Source organism: Strongylocentrotus purpuratus, unplaced genomic scaffold (genome assembly GCF_000002235.5).
Source record: "Strongylocentrotus purpuratus isolate Spur 01 unplaced genomic scaffold, Spur_5.0 spur5_scaffold_5, whole genome shotgun sequence".
NCBI lineage: Eukaryota > Metazoa > Echinodermata > Echinoidea > Camarodonta > Strongylocentrotidae > Strongylocentrotus > Strongylocentrotus purpuratus.
This window is the reverse complement of record NW_022145611.1, coordinates 39043225-39062871: the sequence shown is the minus strand read 5'-3', so window position 1 is coordinate 39062871 and position 19647 is coordinate 39043225. Positions and strand designations below refer to the sequence as shown.

Genomic DNA, 19647 nt, shown 5'->3' with positions numbered 1-19647 from the left:
GTCCCAGAAAAAAACGAAACCGAGAAGTATCGATGTTCTATCATAACTTAATCACAACTATAATTAATGAATGATACATATTTGGAAAGCTTAGAGTCTCCTCTTTCATGTGATGCTAGTCAGATGATGCATATTTCACGCATGAGTGATTAAAAGCAATTTGAAGGAAGGAAACCAACATATTGCTCCGATTGTCTCATTTTCGCTCGCGTGAACATTGCCAGCACAAACCACTGACCTCTACCTCCTACACGGATCATCGCACATTCCCATTCACTATACGTTACGTACTAAAAGGCTGTATTGTCTGACCGTTCATGAATATTCATGTTTTTGCTAAAATCTGCAAAATGTTTGCTTTTACTAAATGGAAAAATTACGGTGGGGGGTTGGATGAAATGGACAAAACGAAATAGGCAGAAGTGATCTATGATAATTCATGCTTTTTATGTTTCGTGTGCTCGACCTATAATCTTCAAATCGCTTGGTAAACTGAGTCCAAAGTTAGACTTGTTTCAAATGTGTTTTATAGGCAATGACGAGCTTGCAACCTATTTTGAAAAATTACGGTGGGTGAACTTTCAAAAGTCAATTAGACATGAGGGCTCCAATGAAAGAGCTAGTGATAACGTACGTCGGGGTGGATGTGCTTTTCGTTTAAACAAAAAATGAATTTTTAACGATTTTTAAAAAAAAACGTCCATAGGCTAACATGTTAGGCTGCTGAATCTGACCATGCTCTGACGATAGGGGGCGTTGTGAAATGAGACTAAACGGAGCCATATGAAAGACATTTGGCGGGCGGTATCTAGATTTCGAGAAAAAATTCACATTTCTAGAAAGTTGAGTTTCTGCCCTTTTATATGACACCTCAATCAGGAAAAATGAGCGAGGAATGACAAAGTTCTGTTTGTTTAAAGTAGTGCTTGCATTTCCATAATTTTATTAAACGAATTCGTTTTCACTGGCTGCCTGCCGTATCAATAAACGAAATTAACAAAAGACTTAACTCCGTTTCATTGACAATCAGCCGTAGACGAGAGTCTTCATGCATGGCTGATTGTCAACGAAACGGAGTTGAGTCTTTTGTCAAATCTGCTTTTTGCTACGGCAAGCACCCAGTGAAAACGAATTCGTTTGTTAAAATTATGAACATGTAAGGGCTACTTTAAACAAACAGAACTTTGTTATTCCTCGCTCATTTTTCCTGATTGAGGTGTCATATGAAAGGGCAGAAACTCAACTTTCTAGAAATGTGAATTTTTCTTCGAAATTCAGATACCGCCCGCCAAATGTCTTTTTGGTTTCCTTCCTTCAAATTGCTTTTAATCACTCATGCGTGAAATATGCATCATCGGAGTAGCATCAACTGAAAGAGGAGACTCTAAGCTTTCCAAATATGTATCATTCATTCATTATGGTTGTGATTAAGTTATGATAAAACATCGATACTTCTCGGTTTCGCTTTTTCTGGGACGCACTGTATTGTGTGTTATTGTTGCCATGGTTGCAGGTCGGGGCAGGCACAATTGTATTCTAGGCAATACTAATCCTTTTCTTTTTTCAGGGGGACGAGCAAGTGAAAACATTTAATACAAAATAGGCTAGCAAGCAGTTCGCGCCAGCGAAGAGTTTCGAATTTGTTATATCACTTATATTTTCCTATTTTCATTTGTTTTAATTTTTCAGGGCCGTATGCGGAATATTTTTCTGGTGGGGGAGGGGGAAAGATGCGTTAAAAGTTTTCGAAGAATCTCAAAAGCAAAAGGAGTGAAGGGAGTTCGAGCGACCGAACTGGTCAAGAGGGTACTTTTGCATTTTCAAAAGTAGAATTGAAGGATTTGGTATAGGCCTACACTACATTTTCAGGAAAAAAACTGTACGTTTTCAAAATATCTGGGGTCAACTGCCCCCCCCCCCCCTGGTGCGTACGACCATGGTCTTTTTTTTAAAAATTTCCCCATTTTTATTCGTTTCCTTTTCTTTTCCCTTTTTCTTTCTTTTCTCTTCTTCTTCCTTTTTTCTTTCCTTTTTTTCCTTTTTTCTCTTTCTTTCCTTTTTTCTTCCCTTTTCCTTTTTTCTTTTTCTTTCCTTTCCTTTCTTTTCTTTTCTTTCCCCTTTTTCTTTTTTCCCCCCTGGAGCCCGTCAGGGGGGGGCACTCTGCCCCCTGCCCCCCATAGGTACGCCAGTGGGCAACAGTTTGAGAAAGTGGGAAGGGTCATACAATATTAAATTCCCATTGGTCAACAGGTCCACTTCCTTTCATGTTCCCCCCGAACTTGAATTCAGGGAAATCCTACCAGTCATACAGTATAGCCCGAAACATGACTCATAACTTTGATGGATTAGGCCATTTGACCAGTCTGTATTCCTGGCCGAAACCAAAACAATAATAAAATGGTCAAGGGTGTATTCCTCTTTTGTTATGTACATAACAAAAGAGGAATACAGCCATATAATGATACTGAGAATCATGACGCCTACTACTTTGCAAACATTGAGAATGGCTGTGTAGAAAGACATATTGCCCCCAGGGGTAACATAAACTCACCCTTGACCATACGAAATTTGAAAGGAAATGGACATGAGAAAAGCACCTAACTAGGAATAACAAGCACTACGTGCAAAACGAATGCGATTTTCTGACGAAGATAAGAAGAATATTTATGGGGCAGAATGTGAACGAAAACAAGGCAATGACGAAGGTCGTCCAGGGCACCTCCCTGGGTCGTCATTGCAATAACATGCAGCCTTTTCACACACAGCTAAAATTCATCGTATCTAGAGATGATTAGTATAAACGTGTTTAACTCAACAGTTTTAAACATGTTTATAGAAAATTTTCCCTGTGTGAACATCGTTTATACGATGTTGGGATAGATAATAATTTTACCCCCCCCCCCCCACCCTGAAAATGATCTCCCCCTAAAAATTACCCAACTTATTATCGGGGTTGACTTCCCCTTTAATGAACAGGGGGTATTGTTCTTGGTTGTCCCGGGGGGGGGGGGTCAATGTCCTATATAGGGGTTAAGTTTCAGAGATGGGGGTAATCGTCATCGGGGGTAATTTTCTGGGCGTAGTTTGAGTCGTCGAGGGGTAATTGTCATTTGGGTAATTATCCTTGGGAGTAGTTTTCTGGGGTGTAATTGTCCTTATTATGATAGGCGAATAAGGTGGGAGGCCGGGATTGAAGCCCCCCCCCCCCCCCCCCCTCCCCCCGAAGAATGTTGCAATGATGTTTGGCCGTTCGTTCGAGCAACCGACAATTTCGGGTAACGATGTGGTCTATTGATTTGTAATTTAATGTAGGCCTACTAGTCATGAAGTTAAATTTTGTGACAAAATTAGATATGATTGATATTAAGAAATGCTTGAAGTTCGGTTCTCCGACAGTGATCCCAATGACAAAAAATAGGTCCGGCTTTTAAAAAAGTTGCCAGGGTTGGTATAGATTTGCAAAAAGTTTGTATTCATGTTGTGTCGCCTTTTAATCCAGCGTCGTGGCTTTGTAGCGAAAAGAGTGCTTGTTTATAATACGATACAGGATGTTTCTTCGATTACACCCCTCCTTTTCCCCATTTTTCTTTTAGTCTCCCTCTTCAATTTTATATCCTTCTTTCTTAATACTTCTATGCTTTAGGCTATAATTATTTTTCATTTTTTTTTCAATTGTTTGTGTGTTATCTAATTTTACCAACATGACCAACATGAATCATGACATTTTCGCTGCCATAAATTTCCCTCAGTTGACTGTGAATAAAATAAATATAGGGGTAGAAACTAAAATCCCAGTCTGTTGTTTCATGTGAAATAAACCTATATGAATGGCTATCGAAAGAGTAGTATAAATAATACATTAAGGGCATACGCCTGTCAGGCCTTTCAAATTGCTAAGGTGATTCTTACGTTGTTAGTTTTGCGAAAGTTTTATGGCGAATAAAAGGTGAACATTTTTCATCTCTATCCATAACATAAATATCTCTCGGCAATAAAATGAATGAATATTGAATAAATAAATAGATGAATGGATGAATTTAACATGTAGCATTATGTAGAAAATGTGGGGGGGGGTGGGGGCAGTGGCGGATCCCGGGGGCCCGCCCCCCCCCCCCCCCTTGAGAAAAAAAAATCATGTAAAATCACGTGATTTTTACCTTTTTTTTTGGGGGGGGGGGGTGCAAATTGAAAATTTTTTGAGGATCAAAAAAAAAAAATGTGCTCACTACCCCCCCCCCCCCCCATGGAAGTGAATCGACGACTTCGTTTTCAAGATCATTTCGGAAAGTTTTATCTTTCAAGTTGAACTATTATTATTGAATGCATAAAATACTGCATAATTTAGAACAACTAGAAAACAAAAAACACAACAACTTGAAGTCTTGAACAAATAATCAAACAGGAAACCACATTTGCGTCACATAGGCCTACCCTAAAATTGTAATGATGATGATTAAGACGATGTCGGCGATGATGATAATTCCTATGACGAAAATGCTATGCTTTTCCAACCAATATCCTAAAAATATACGCTAATTTATTTTTAATCAAGATTTGAGAGATGTCGAGAATAATTTGCAGTTTAAAAAAAAAAATTAAAAAATGAAGTGCCATTACTCTCTTTCCAAAGTGTTTACTTTAATAGTGGTAGTTTTTTTTTGACAAAATGTTGTTATTGTGGATTTTTTTTTCTTCCCCTCTCCCGATTAGCGATAGAACACTGAAGATTTGACTGAACACATTATTAAAACATCATAGACAAGTCGCAGGATTTTCCAAAGGCAGTAAAAAATTGTTTTTCCAGATCAGAAACTGATAAATAACAGTGCACTTGCATTAGGCCTACAGAGGCAAGGGAAGAAATAAAGAAAGAAATATCAATTATCAAAACTAGAAATTTAATTCGTCATGGGGACGAATTAGGTGGTCTGTCTTCAATTTTCATGATCATTGACACGTCAAAAAGTAAAAAAATTGATGAAAAAAAATTGTTGGAGACGCCCGGACTCGATCCAGGGACCTCGAGGTCGGAAGTCAAGTGCGTTACCGATATACCAAAATATTTCCCATAGAGAATACACGTAAACGGAAAATGGAATTCTCAAATCCCTCTTTGCAAGTGAGATATGAGCATGATCCCGGCATCTGATCGAAAAATAAAGGGCACATTTGTGATAGCTCATTGTCTCAGCTACAACATACTCAAAGCTCAGCGTAAACAAAGATAAAACGACGGAGATATTGCTCCCGAAAGACGATAATGTAGAATCCAGTTTTGAGAAAAAGTCATGTCCCATAGAGAATACACGCAAAATGTGAAAAATTGACATGCCTCCTTTAATCGCAAAAATACGCCATGATGCCTTTGTCAAAATGAAATATCGTGTTGACTGCATTTGTAGAGAATATTCTCAGGTAGAACATATCCAAATTTGAAAGAAAATTGATTAATATTGACAGAGATACAATCAATTTTCCAAAAATATGATGACGTCATAATATGCAAATTGAAATTTTGAGTTCGGAGGCCATTATGATGACGTCATGAGTTAATTGAGGGTCAAAAGAGACATGAAATCATATCTCCGACTCAAACTCTATTAAAATATGAAAAAAAAATTGAGGTTACCTTGCATCCTAAAGCGCTACAATGGATTTTGTATAGGCATGTTTTTGCCCATGTATGCTATGTATTACAAGAGCTCACACGCACGGACATTATCTTAAACAGACGCTCATTCCGTTATTAATGGGCAGAAAAAGGTGAACAAGGTATCAAAATGCTTGGAAAAATTTGCCAAATATGATGACAGAGAAAATTTTGCGATTTTATGTTGGCAAATACCAGTACGCGCGAAAACGCGCGTGCACGCACGTGCGAGCTTTTTTTTGCGAAACGCTTAAAATGGCCTGAAACGTATGCAAAATTAGTTTTAAAGGATTTGGAGCATTTTTATTTTTTGCGCGCGCGCTGACGCGCGGACGTACGCATGCGCGCGCGTTCTTTGACCTGAAATTGACCGGACGGATATTGACCTTAATCATGATAAATATTAATAAGAAATGCCTTTCCGTTATGAAGATATGATCATGAGTTGAAAGTACCAAAAAAAATACAAAATGGCGCCTGGATGACGTCATGAAGACCTGATGACCTTGGAAATGTTCCTGTCACGTGTCATGACAATGACCTATGACTGTGCCACAATTGAACGAAATTGACTGGACGGATCTTGAGTTATCGTCTACACAAAAAAGTGGGGAGAAATAAAAATAAATAATAAATAAATAAATAAATAATAAAGAAAGAAAATTCTGACGAAAACAATAGGTGATCTGTCGTTGACAGACCACCTAATAACATGTAGATCGAATTCTACTGGGAAGCAATTTGATTTGGCCTAACGTGTACCCGAGATGTTTCCTTTTTCTATACTTTTGATGCGCGCCCACCATCGGGCGGAATTAGGGCGGGTCTAGGCGGAATTAGGCAAGGAAAATGCCTCACGCAGACGGCGCGCTACGGACAATCGCTTATGATTTCGGGCGTAAGAATGGCATAGCTAGATTTGCTAGAATTTCGGCAACAAATTGGTATACATTAGCGCCTGTATAATTCATTTTCAGAGAAGTTATCTGAGAAAAACTGCCCATCGGGCGGAAACCGGGCAGGGTACGGTATATTATAGCGTTGATGTAAAAGAAGAAAAATGTCGGGATCGGTGCAAGAAAAAGGATTGGATTTGGAGTGAACTTGCGGCATACGGAACTGTCGTGTCGCACGTTTAGTTGTACTTTGTACGAACGGCGCGCGCGGCGCGTCGTTAATTAATTAATGCGTTGTGAAGATCAACATGGCAACTGGACATTCCTTGTCGATGGTTACGAATTCTTGTGTTAAAAGGCCGAGAAATCCATATTCGAACTTACCAGAAAGCGAATTGGATCGGGATTTAGCCAGAAGTCGTGAACACAAGAAAGATGCACGTTTAGCCTCGTATAACGGCTCTAATTTTCATGATGATGGCCAGGAATCATTTGCTCAGTCCCATTCTATGGGATTTGGTGTTGGCTCATTGGACGAAGATGCACTTATTGATCAGCTCACAAATGACGTGGAAAACATCAGCAGTGAAGATTTTTACGAACGACTGAAAGAGCTGAAAGAAAAACATCGGGTAACTCTTGGTTCCCTTGAAAAAAGGTATAATAAGAAAGTTTCTCGAAAACGACAAGAACTTGAAAATGAAGTGAGGAATGAAATGGGTGGAAATGGCAGTGCCAATGATTGGAGCCTGAGTATGAATTACATGAATGGAATAGATAAGGTCAAAGGGATGACAAAGAGTGGTCCAGTATATGTAGCAGAGCATGAGCACAAGCACATGGATGACCACATGCAGACATTTAACCAAAGTTTACCGGCATGGTCAGCTTTGCCGAGAGATAATGTAAGAGACATGTCATCAAAGCCACCAAGTGGACGACCTCAGACGGCGTGGACTGACGACCGGCCAAAGTCAAGATCTACAGCACGTAATGGCACCCATGGCCTTAAGCAAAAGCCTGACTGGAGTGATGTCACTTGGAGTGGTAGTGAATGTTCAGCTACCACAGAAGATATAATATCCAGTGTAAATACTTCACTTGATCTATCTTTGAGTAAGCAGCCTGGATCCCCAGCTGCTGTGGTGGACAATATGTGGGAAGATTTCAGCATTGACTCCTATGCAACACGTTCTCGCAGTATGTCTAAAGCATCATCCCGTAGCAGCTCAACTCAACAGAGCAAGGCAAAGGAATGGTCACCTAAGATTACCATACCAAAACCTTTTACCATGTCTGTGAGGGAATCCAGTGAAGAACGAAAGAAGACTAGAGCCTCCATGGAGCTTGAACAAGCACGGCTTGATCGAGAGAAGCAAGAGGAAATAGAGTGCCAAAAAAAGTTCAAAGCAAAACCAGTTCCAGCTCATACTTTCCTACCACTCTATGATGAGATCAAGGATCAACAAATTGAAAAGTCAAAAAAGAATCGGGAACAGAGCTACAAAAAGCTTACAAGCACTCAAAAACCGTTCAACCTGACCGAGACCAAAAAGCACCAAAGATCAGCCAGTGTTCCTCTGTCATTGAAGCGGTCAAAGACACCCTCGTTCAAGGCCAAACCAGTTCCAAGATCTGTCTTTGATCCAACAATTGATGATCAAATTCTGGAGGAAGAAGAATACAGGAAGATCAGGATCAAGATGAGAGCTGAGGAGATGTTAAGGCAATCTTCGCTCCCTCCCAACATGCAGATCAGAGGCAAGGAGTATACTGATGGCAAGATGAGAATGAAGATGCAGAAAAACAGGGAGAAACAGGCCTTCCTCACAACAGAACACAAATTTAGGCCCCAGGTAAACTTATACATTTCCTCATTATAGGCAAGAAGCATAAATGTGAATAGTTGTGGTTCAACAAAATAAATGATTAAAAAAAAAAAAATTCTTCAAAACATGACTGTAAAGCATGGTTTATACATGTAGTTCAGACACTTGTACTTAGTACTTTAACATTCATGCTATTCAGAAATTGTTTTTGTGACTTTTATATTATTTTCATTGCATAAAATTATTTTCATTGTAAAGATCATTTTTCTTTTTAGCGCCTCTTTCGATTGATAAATTGCAAAAGCATTACTCTGCTTGTTTCACACTGATTAATTTTGATTAATCAGAGAAATCAGTTTTATGTTGCAGTTTCCTACGCACTCTTCCTGTCACATTGTGTGAATTTGAGTAAAGATTATCAAAAAAACTTGACTTAAATGTTGTTAACTTACAAGTTTTATTTTGATTTGAAGGTAAATGGAGAGATCCCAGACTATGATGAACTACACCGGAAGTTTGAGGAGGAGGTTCAGAGGAAGAAGAGAGAAAAGGATCCGACTGTCTTTGAGCCCTTTAATCTCAGGACAGCAAGAATTCCATCTCGTAAATCTAGGGCTCTGCTCGAAATGGAGGAGGAAGAGGAGAGACAGAAAGAGGCTCTTCGAGGTTCTTTGTCCAAGTCTGCTTCTCTTCGAAGGTATGCCCAACATATATGAGTAGATGCAATATTGTACCATGGCCAACAATATAAGTTTATTTGTTTTTGCTGGTGAAAAAAAAACCCAGTATCATGAAACACATTTTATTTTGTTTTCAGTCCCTCTAGTATAGTAAAGAACTATTATTCCAATGTCACACCATCTGTGGACTTTTTGGGGGAATTCGGTTCCAATTGATATAGCCCACAAATAACAATAATGTTCTTGTGGCTTTTGTCATAATGCCTATTGACACTACTTACTGTTCTGTAGTAGATTCTCTGCTCTTGTGTTAGCTAAAATGGAAACAATTTTGTTTTCCTTACAAAAGAATTAATGAAACTTATGGATCATTCACTAAGAAATGAACATTTGTTACATAAGTTGAATAGCTAGATATATTATTTTTATCTTTAATTAAATATAGATCCATTGACATGGGTGATACTCTCCCATCAAAGACGACCAATGCTTCTGAGCTTCGGAAGAGTGCATTGAGCAAGACACAGATGGAGAGGGCAGAGAGGGAGAGAAAAGAGGTGGAGCAGGAGAGACAGAGGAGATACAAGGAGAAGAAACTACAGCGATTCATCACCAGCAAAGCTAGAGCCAATGACACATCACAGAGCCTGGAGTCAACCAACAGGGAGAAACTCAGACAGCACAGGTAACATGTGATTAGCTAGGCCAATCTTTGTCAGAATATAATTCAGAATTGGTTTAGCATGGATTGTTTTCCTTCATCAAGTGTTTCACACAAATTGATTAAATAATTGTATCACAAAATATACAGCAAATTTAGTGAAACCAGAGAAAGTCTCCATGTATATATGGAAGAAGAAAAACCATAAGGCAATTGATTGCACTTGAGTTATTGTATTAAACTTTAATTGTGCAAATTTTATATGTAGAAGGACAAGTTAAATAAATTTGGTAATACTGTTACAGCCCTACAGGTTATATCTTAATTGTGTTGAGCAATGCACAAGGTAGCTAGGAATCAAGGGTATGTTCTTGAAACATACACCACATATTCTATTTGTCTGTGTTTGCTCTTTGATTTTTTCCTTTTTTTGGTTTGTCTGTTAGTATCAATGAATTGATCGAATATACTGCACATACGTAAGATGCAATGAGACCTACTTGGAACGCAATATGAAAACAAATATTCAAATTTCACTGATGTCAATATTTTGAAAATATATTTCTTTACCTGCAGAGAATCTGAGAGAACCCGTGAAGAAGAATATGAAAGGGAGCTACAGGAAATGATGACCAGGATTGAATCCCGTCCTCTTCTCTTTGAAAGAGAGAGTGAGGTAACATGTGGAAAAATTCTTATACATGTATTTGAAAACATTATTGGAGATAAGAAGCTAGACATACCCTGACTCTGAATGGAAAATAGATTAGAACTTGGATATACTACAAATAGGATTTTGTAAAGCTTATTTGATGGCAAAACATATCCTGAAAGCTTATCTTCCGCAGTTTACAGGAGGGATTAGACTGCCCTGCAAAGTCACTGGACAGGTGGTTATCTCATCAACTCAGCTCTCAGTTAACATAAGAAAAAGAGGATCATGGGGGACCAATGGTCACCGATTAGGCATTGTTTGTTATATAGAGGGCGCAAGTAGCTACAAGTAGTGCAGTGGGCCTTTAAAGAGAAAGTTGAGTTCTGGGAAGAGGTGAAAAATAGTTTGTGAGCACTATCATTGTATCCTGAAAGTTTGGAAGAACATCAGATAAAACATGTTCCCTGAAAAGCATGGTTCTTCAAATGCCTTCACATTCTAAATATGGCATGTAACATCATAAAAATCGGGATGGATTTTTTTGCCACATGTTTGTTTAGTCCCATATATACACCTTTCTGTCTACAGTGCTCGCATCTTTACCAAGATTGGGCCATATTTCTTAGCATTTTGATGATTCCAGAACCTTGCAATACACATTATATGCTAGATGATCAATCTTTTCTGATTGATTCCACAACGTTTCTTTCACAATGCAATCAATTGACCAGAACTCAACCTTCTCTTTAAATTGCATGATTACTAGTATGCAGATGTGTATTGAAGGAGACTTCATTTTCGGATAAAGTTTTGATGGGGAAAATCATCAAACTGGACAAGAATAAGAGGTGTTTTATTTACATGAAGGGGTATTGCATCACATTTGTGATGGGTAGGATGATAAACATGATCCTTCAGTGGGGCACTGCAAGTTATTCTCCTCTAGCACTATGTAGCAGACAACTTAGCTGCCGACATTTTGTTGTGTTTACTAAAGATATGTGTGCAATTTACAAATGATGCCTGATACGTCGTAACTTTCGTTCTTTGGAAAGGTAAGTTTAGAATGAAATGCCAAGAACACAGTTTTACAGAGCTGTTAAAATCAGAAGACTTTTTGAAGAGTGAAGTTTTAAAGATGGGGTGATAGAAGATTGATTAAAAAAACTCTTTTTTATAGTGGTCATTATTTTGGTTAATAGAATACTCCACCACATGAATGTTCGAATATTAGCATTTAGAATCTAATAATTCATAATCTTTTAAAAACATATATTAATTTGTTTCCCTTCCCTCTCCTTTTACCTTTTAGTTGAATGCCAAGAAACGTGCAGAACGAAAATATGAGAGTGCCCTGAAGAGTGCAGGAATCAGTGAGGATTTCCTGGAACGTAAAGGACGCTCAGGAGCCACCCAGATATTGAGTGGTGGAGGAAGAGATGAGGAGAGCAAGAGTGAGGCAAGCTTCAACTATGATTACGATGACTATGATGACTCTCCAGCAAGTGATGATGATTATTAAAGTAGAAAATATATCAGTAATTCCCTTTTTTGTCCTTCTCCCTGACTATTGTATGGACCACCTTATTTTGGCTATCATCCACTCTGTAATTATGTCTTGATACTTCAAAACATTAAGCAAATATTTACAAAAGTATATCTTTAAATAATTATGCAGTCAGTTGTAATGTCATTTACCAATTGAAGAGTTTGTAATGGGCATCACACAGGCATTTACTACTCTCAATATGCATATTTATACAGTTTATAACTAAAGTAGTATGTGAACATTTTATAGTCCTGATTTATGTTTCCTGAGATGTGACAAATTAAAGCTTACACCTAACACTATTAACAAAGGCTCTACTGGTAATTCAACAAGTCCACCTGTCATTCTTGAGTTACATAAACGCAAAAATATCAATAAACAGGGGTATGAATAATTTAGTTGTTAAACCTAAATTAAACTACTCTGTGTGTGTGTTACATCATGTAATCTTCAAATCCATTACTTGTGTCACAACATTCCCTTTTGACAAGTACGGTATGCTTCTTTGGGTTTTCTATCACAAGTTGGGTTGAAGTTGCCAAATATATGTTTATTTGTGAGAATGTGATGTTTCATTGTCGTGAATACTCGGTATATATTTCATTAGTTTTTATTAATATGTAGGATAATTTCACTTTTGCATAATTCATGTGTTGTGGAGTATTTGTGCTTGTATATTGCCTATGACATACAATATTGTTAGTACGATTGATGAATACGTCATTATTATGTTGCATATTTATGTAGTGCTAATAAGCGTGTAGAAGAAAAATGAAACACAGAAAATAATAGATGGTTGTTTTTTTGCTTAAATATTATTGTAAGTATTAATAACTTTGTTATCTTGAAATGAATGTGCAAAGTATATGGGATTAAGTGATTTGTGTTGGTGTATAAAATGTTTTTGATTTTAGTATTTGTTTATAGAGGAACTAGTGATCATCTAGGCCTATTACATTTACTTTAAGATTCTGTGTGGTAAATAAATCAGTATATTTCTTCATCATATATTTATTTGAAAGCGCTGAGTGAATGCATGGTTTTGACAATTTTTGTTAATCTCATTGCTGGTAATTTGTTGGCCATCAGGCATATGATTCATGGGCTACTGTTGCAAATAGTGAACATTAATACAGATTATATTTAACTGTGTGAACAGTTGGATCCATATACTCATTGTTATGGAGGAGTTGAGAAAGTGCATGGAAATTAAATAACATATCAGGTAAATTTAAAACAGTTTCATGTGATATGATTTATGGAAATTAAGTCAATCTCTTAAACCGGATTTTGTCTTTATTTTGTGTTGTCAGTAAGATTGCTGATTAAAAATCTGTCTACATTTATGATGTTGTATAAAACTGAAATATCACTTTGATGGTTAAAAATTACTGGGTTTTCAAAATATTTCATCAATAATGTTGGTGTGTAAATAAATATATAATTTAATCTATATTCCTGGTTGTTTTGACATTATGCAGATGAATGTCATTTCAAATTCCTACATTCCTGAACTTTTTCTTGTACTGTACATGAAAATTTGTGGAACCAAATTGAAATTTGTAAATTTTTCCACTAAGAATGTTTTAATTGTATAATTTCTGTCTCCTATGTCTCCTCTGATGTAATAAATCTAGCAATACATCCATTAAACAACTATATAATCATGAGTGACTATTTATTTGATAACAACATATAGTAGCAGACCTGCAAGGTGGGGGAGGGGGGGGGGGGGGAAGTCATTCATAATTATATGCAATTTCTATAAATTGAACCCAAAACAAGTTTTTTAATCTGTCATATAATAATGGCTTATAGATAGAGAGAGAGAGAGAAAGGAAGAGAGAGAGAGAGAGAAAGAGAGAGAGAGAGAGAGAGAGAGAGAGAGAGAAAGAAAGAGAGAGTGAGAGAGAGAGAGAGGGTGGGGGGGAATAGAGAGATGGGATGGTATGGTGAAATAACAACCTATATATTCTCTTCCCCGCCCCCGACCCCCCCCCCAAAAAAAAAAAAAACAACAAAACAAAACATAGGAATTGCGTGTTTACTTTGCCTTGCCTTCTCATCATGAAAAATGATTTCCAGGGGGGGGGGGGAGGGGGAAGTCACTCATAATTATATGCAATTTCTTTAAATTGATCCCAAAACAAGTTTTTTAAATCTGTCATATAATAATGGCTTATAAATAGAGAGAGAAAGAAAGATGGAGAGAGAGAGAGAGAGAGAGAGAGAGAGAGAGAGGGTGAGAGAGAGAGAGAGTGAGAGAGAGAGAGAGAGAGAGTGAGAGAGAGGATGGGGGGGGGGTAGAGAGACGGGATGGTATGGTGAAATAACAACCCCCGCCCCCCCCCCCCCCCCCCCCCCCCAAAAAAAAAAAAAAAAAAAAAAAAAAAAAAACACAGAATTTGCGTGTTTACTTTGCCTTGTCTTCTCATCATGAAAAATGATTTCCATACACAAATAACGTCTTCATTAAAATGAGATGCTAAAAGTTTTTCTTAAATTATTTAAGTTTTCATTTATAAAAAGGTTCTGCACATTTTCGCTTTTTATGTTGGCACAGTTAGAGATTGCGCGGAAGTGCGTTTTGTTGTGTCATAGGTCAGATTGCCGTATATTACAATATCCGGTTTCAATCGTCACAACAGAAAATGAGAGACAAAGCGGAGGGGGACACTCCGAAAATACATAACAATCACTGTCCAAACAAAGGATTAAGGTTTGGAAATTATTCATATTTGTATTAAAGTGAGTATTGAACATGGCTATTATTTCATTGCCTTACTTTTACATATATTTTAAGATTGTAATGTTGAAATGCAATGTGTGGTGTTCTCGATCTTTCTCGCTGCCTGGTGATGTTGCTAAATCTTGCCGTCGACGCTGCTAACACGACAATGCAATGCATAGCATATTTACAGCCATTTAACTTTGTGTAGGCCTATATGCCTGTGGCTGTGTAACGAACACAGTAGTGTCATGTTATGTTGGGCCTAGTTGAGTAAGCAAGGATAGTAGGATACAGAATAGACTGACATGAGTCACAATTGTAGAGTGTTCATCCAAGTTGGACCTTATTTAAAAAAGCATTTTAAAATCGGTCAAAGAATAAGTATGAAATGTCTGATTTTGCTACCGGAGTGGTAGCGATTTGCTTAGACCTAGATCTACCTTCCATTAACCAACTCCAGGGTGAGGGAGCTCTGACGTCGGAGCTCCAGATCTAGACCTAGACTAATCGGTGCTTGTTCAGAAACCTATCCAAAGTTGTGTGAAGATATCTACCGTAATGTCTCAGATCCTCATTACGGTAGATAACTTCACACAGGCGCGCGCCCGCCCGCCCGCAACCCACCATCGGTATGCACTTGTATTGTGCAGCGGTTTGCCGTGAAACCTGAGAAAAAGTGAATACTGATATCATTGTTTTTCCGAAAAATACTCCAAAAATAACAAGAAAATTGACACAAAACAGGTAATAAACATAACAACTTTTAACTCATTATCTTTATTGGGACATTTAATGAATATTTACTTCATTTTGGGTATGTTTTAGTAGGGTATCTGCACGCCAGAGTTACGGGTCAAATTTTTGTCATGAATATTCACTGTGCAAATACCGTGCATGCATACTGTCTCTTCGCCATGTTGAATCAACGATACAACATCAATGAATCGGTTTAGGACCAGGAATCACCCCTTTTCCCATGGAAGACTTCTTCAAATTAATTTCAAGTGTGGGGCGCGATGCCCAGAGGAGTCGAAAAACATTTAAAGTCAAAATTGTAATTACTACCATTTCACATTTCGAAAAGAATGTCTTTTGTGTTTTAGGATTAGAACTGAAGCTCCGTCGTCGGAGCTCCCTGGAGTTAACCTTCCATCTGAATCCATGTGTTCCTGATGATAACTTTCGACTTGTCCTAAATTATTTTGTCGTCTGGTCAGTATTTTCAGGCTTCTGTAACAAGTAACATTCAAAATAATAATGATAATATTATAATATAGTAATAATAGCCTAATAGTCCACTCCAAATTTTATTAAACCGAAACGGAAAGGAGAAGGTAAAAATAAAAAATAAAAAACAAGGCATTTTTACCAGCCAAAATTCCTCCGTATGGTCAGAAGCCTGTTTGTTTTGTGTATGGATCATAACAAATTATATTTGAGGAGGCGCGATAGCTCAGTCGGTAGAGCAGTGGTCTCGTAATCCGGTGACCTGGGTTCAAAACCAAGGCAATGCGCTAGTGCCCTTTGGTAAGGCATTAATCCTCGTTACCAGGTCACTCGGAGAGGACCTAAAGCCGTCAGTTGCTTACTTAAAAGCATTTATGCTTTCTTAGCAGTCAGGTAAAATAACCACCACCACCACCATATAAAAGGATAGTATGTAGACAGTGAATATTTAAACTAAACGACCAAAAGGTACATGTTGTCTTACAGGCTTGGTGATTTATGAAATATGATAATGATATCACCAAGTCTTACTTTGCATGCATTTGCCTGTTTGGAATACAGTGTTGGGCGGTAAATACCGGTGGTAAATACCGGTAAATACTGTCCGGTAAGTAAGATGCGCGTCCGGTAAATATGTAAAAAATGGGAAATATGATTTTAATTCTCTATTTATTAATAATTTTACTTGTTTTTAGCTTCATAACTGAAAATATTGTTCTGAAATAATTAGCAGCACAATACTCATAGTAGGAAGTTAGGAACACACAAACAGATTTATAAAATCCTCACTGCATACAAAATTGTACACACCCAAACAAATGGCATTTTGTGCATATGCTAATTCATGAATATGGTAATTAGCAACTGGGAACCAAAACCTTCATTCAAGTTACTTTTATTGTAAAGTTTAAGATATTTGAATAAAATCAGTGAAAATTTGAACAAAAATCGGGCTAGGAATAAGGAAGTTAAAGTTTTTTTAAATGACTAGTCACTAGAGGGCGATATTCAATTTGATGACATCATTTGTGGACAACTCTCCATGCCTTTTGTACGTCAAATTTCATGTTTTTCCTTCTTTCTTGTGGTTGAGATAATAGAATGCAAAATGATATTCTACTTCACATGTTATGAAATCCGATCAAGAACACAAATAAATAGAAAAAAACGAAAGACTTGTGAAATTTGATGTACAAAAGGCATGGAGAGTTCCCTTTAATGAAGAACATCATATCTAGATTAGGTGTATATTTGGTATCTTTTTCCAGTATTTTTTTCCAGCATTACATAATTACAGACATAGACAAACACACGAACAAGCACACACACACACACACACACACACAAATAGTACACACAAGAGCAACCGTACTCACCACCATTGTTGTTATGTTCAAAATTGGACAATCCCTATGAACAAGTGAGTGGAAAAATATATTTCCCGGTATTTCCCAGTAAAAAGTGGTAAATACCGGTAAAAACCGGTAAATACTGGTAAATACCGCTTATTTCCCGGCGTCCGGGAAATAAGCCTCCGAAGCGGGAAATATGCCAACCCTGATTATTCCAACAAAAACACAAATGGGAACATTTATAATCACTCACTCATGCACGCAACAAACCTTGTAAACTTATTTAGCTGTTATTTAGTTAGCTGGAGGACTCTTCTTTCTATTTATGCAACACACTTCAAAATCGAATTGAACTACAGTAGCAATGTGAAAATTTGTTACTGGAGCTTACCATCCTAATTTTCCAATGAACTGACATGTGATGTGATGTACATTTAAACTTTAAAGGTTGTATTTTGAAAGCAGTGCACTGTATTAATACCTGGATGTGGTTCGCACTAACTCGGCACTAGAATGAATGGATTTTAAAAAGTTGGGTTGTGGGCCATTTGTTAATGACAAAACCACAAATACATACTACATGTATGTATTTCTTACTTTACAACTGAGCCAAACTTAATTATTCAAACAACTGCCTTTTTGTTGTGGCTCTATACATGTATGTACTTTTTGTTGTTGTTGTTGTTTTTTTTTGGGAGGCTGCGTCCACAGGAAATAAAACATCTCAAGTCTCAATCCTGTAAATCTGCATGTTACTAGAGTCTCTCAAGGCATTGTATAAATATGAATTGAAGAGTGCAGCATTATCAATTAGTGCAACATTATCAAGACCGGGACTTTATTCGTGTTTAATCTCTTTTATATTTTAATATGGTATTCAACTGTCTGTTTTGTTTGTTTTTATGCATAGAATCTCACAGTGGGAAACCGATTATAAGGGGAGGCTTCTTCAGCAGAAGTTGGCTGTGGTGTAAGGGGGAGCCGTGAGCTGAGGCAGATTCAGCAATGGCAGAAGTGGATCCAGAAACCCTACTGGAGTGGCTCCAGATGGGGCAAGGGGAGGAGAGAGACATGCAGCTCATAGCCCTTGAGCAGCTGTGTATGCTCCTTCTCATGTCAGACAATGTGGATAGGTGTTTTGAGAGGTGAGGATTCCATTGGTTTATGTACAGTACATTGTAGTTTATTTCAAAGTTGAATTCTACTCGATTAGAGTTTTGTTATATTTGATATTTTTATTATCTGTATGATTTCAAGTCACCTTTTAATTGAGAATCATGTGACTTCTGAGACTTGTAAGAAATATCAATATCTGATCAAATAATAATGATGTACCATACTTAATATATATATATAGCGCATATCACAAATATGTCCCTACATGTATGCGCTGTGATGGAGGAAAGGAAATAAAAGAGAAGAGAAGAGTGAGATACACTCAGCATATATATACTTCCTTAAGTTATCAGTTAATATCTGTTATTGTTTCTAAAAATATAAAACATTTAAAGACATGTTTTAAGTCTGTCAACAGTATCACAATTTGTGATATTTCTGGCAAACTGAAAAGAGTGTGACCCTTAGAATGTATTTGAGGGATAGTACAGAGAGACTTTTTGAGAAGACCTGAGGCTTCTGAATATCCTTTATGACACATGGGGTAAAGTTAAGATTAAGTCTGCTGTAATATGCTGAAAAATAAGTTGTCAGTTTTTGTGAGATTGAATAATAATGAAGACATACATGTACATTTGTTGTATGGAAGAGGGAGAGGGGGGTACATTGTTTAAATAGTTATGAGAAAAACTAAATGGTAATTTTAGTTTACAATGTAATAATGTATACCGGATTACCGGTACAGATGCACTTTGAATTCATGATGAAAAGTAACCGATGCATTGGTACACTAACATGTTCATGAAGGAAGGATGATCCTGAAGTTCTAACTTGAACTAAATATCATACATATATAGTACAGTAAATCCTGTACAATAGTAGTTTGCATTTTTACTGAGAGTGGGTGTCAATGTTGGATATCTCATAAAAATAGATTTGAATTATAGGCTATATTAGTCCATGTAAAGAAAAGAAAAAAGTCATTGTAGTCCCATATGTACAAATACTTTTTTGACTGTTGTTGCGCATACATGTAGGCCGCACCCAGAATTTTTGATATTATCTATTTCGAAAATACTTCAGCCTTTACGCCGGCAAATACGGTACCTGTCTGTACTAGGGCTGCGACGAGTAGTCGAATGCTCGAGTACCCACACTGTTGACAAATATTCGGCCGCAAAAAAAAAAAAAAAAACCCAGTCACCTGGCACTGTCCAGGCCGACGCTTACCCGTCCCAGGGAGAGCGGCAGCCCCTGGCATGGTACCGTCGGTAAAACTGTTTCCGAACTCAAGCACTGTC

The 19647-nt window shown here is 37.4% G+C and overlaps 2 protein-coding genes across 3 annotated transcripts in view; both read left to right on the top strand.

The window, feature by feature from the left end:
- The first annotated feature begins 6364 nt into the window (after nt 1-6364).
- On the top strand, nt 6365-13581 carry LOC592762 (protein FAM161B). The gene is made up of 5 exons (XM_792268.5): nt 6365-8402; nt 8849-9072; nt 9501-9740; nt 10293-10392; nt 11684-13581. Exons 1-5 carry the CDS (start codon nt 6855-6857, stop codon nt 11891-11893), a joined length of 2322 nt encoding a protein of 773 aa, XP_797361.2. The 5' UTR covers nt 6365-6854; the 3' UTR covers nt 11894-13581.
- A 963-nt stretch (nt 13582-14544) lies between these two features.
- LOC592743 (E3 ubiquitin-protein ligase HECTD1) overlaps nt 14545-19647 on the top strand; it is a 46598-nt gene continuing 41495 nt past the window's right edge. For both annotated transcript variants that reach the window (XM_011664620.2, XM_003728787.3), the window contains exons 1-2: nt 14545-14668; nt 18141-18375. In XM_011664620.2, coding sequence (XP_011662922.2) covers nt 18236-18375 — 140 coding nt within the window. In that variant the 5' untranslated portion in view covers nt 14545-14668; nt 18141-18235. The remainder of the gene's footprint in view (nt 14669-18140; nt 18376-19647) is intronic.

Bases quoted from the DNA above. Each gene is read 5' to 3' on its own strand.
- LOC592762 (XM_792268.5), top strand. From the start codon at position 6,855: ATGGCAACTGGACATTCCTTGTCGATGGTTACGAATTCTTGTGTTAAA. The intron at 9,741-10,292 runs GTAACATGTGAT...CTTTACCTGCAG, and splicing joins GAGAAACTCAGACAGCACAG to AGAATCTGAGAGAACCCGTG. The intron at 10,393-11,683 runs GTAACATGTGGA...TTTACCTTTTAG, and splicing joins TCTTTGAAAGAGAGAGTGAG to TTGAATGCCAAGAAACGTGC.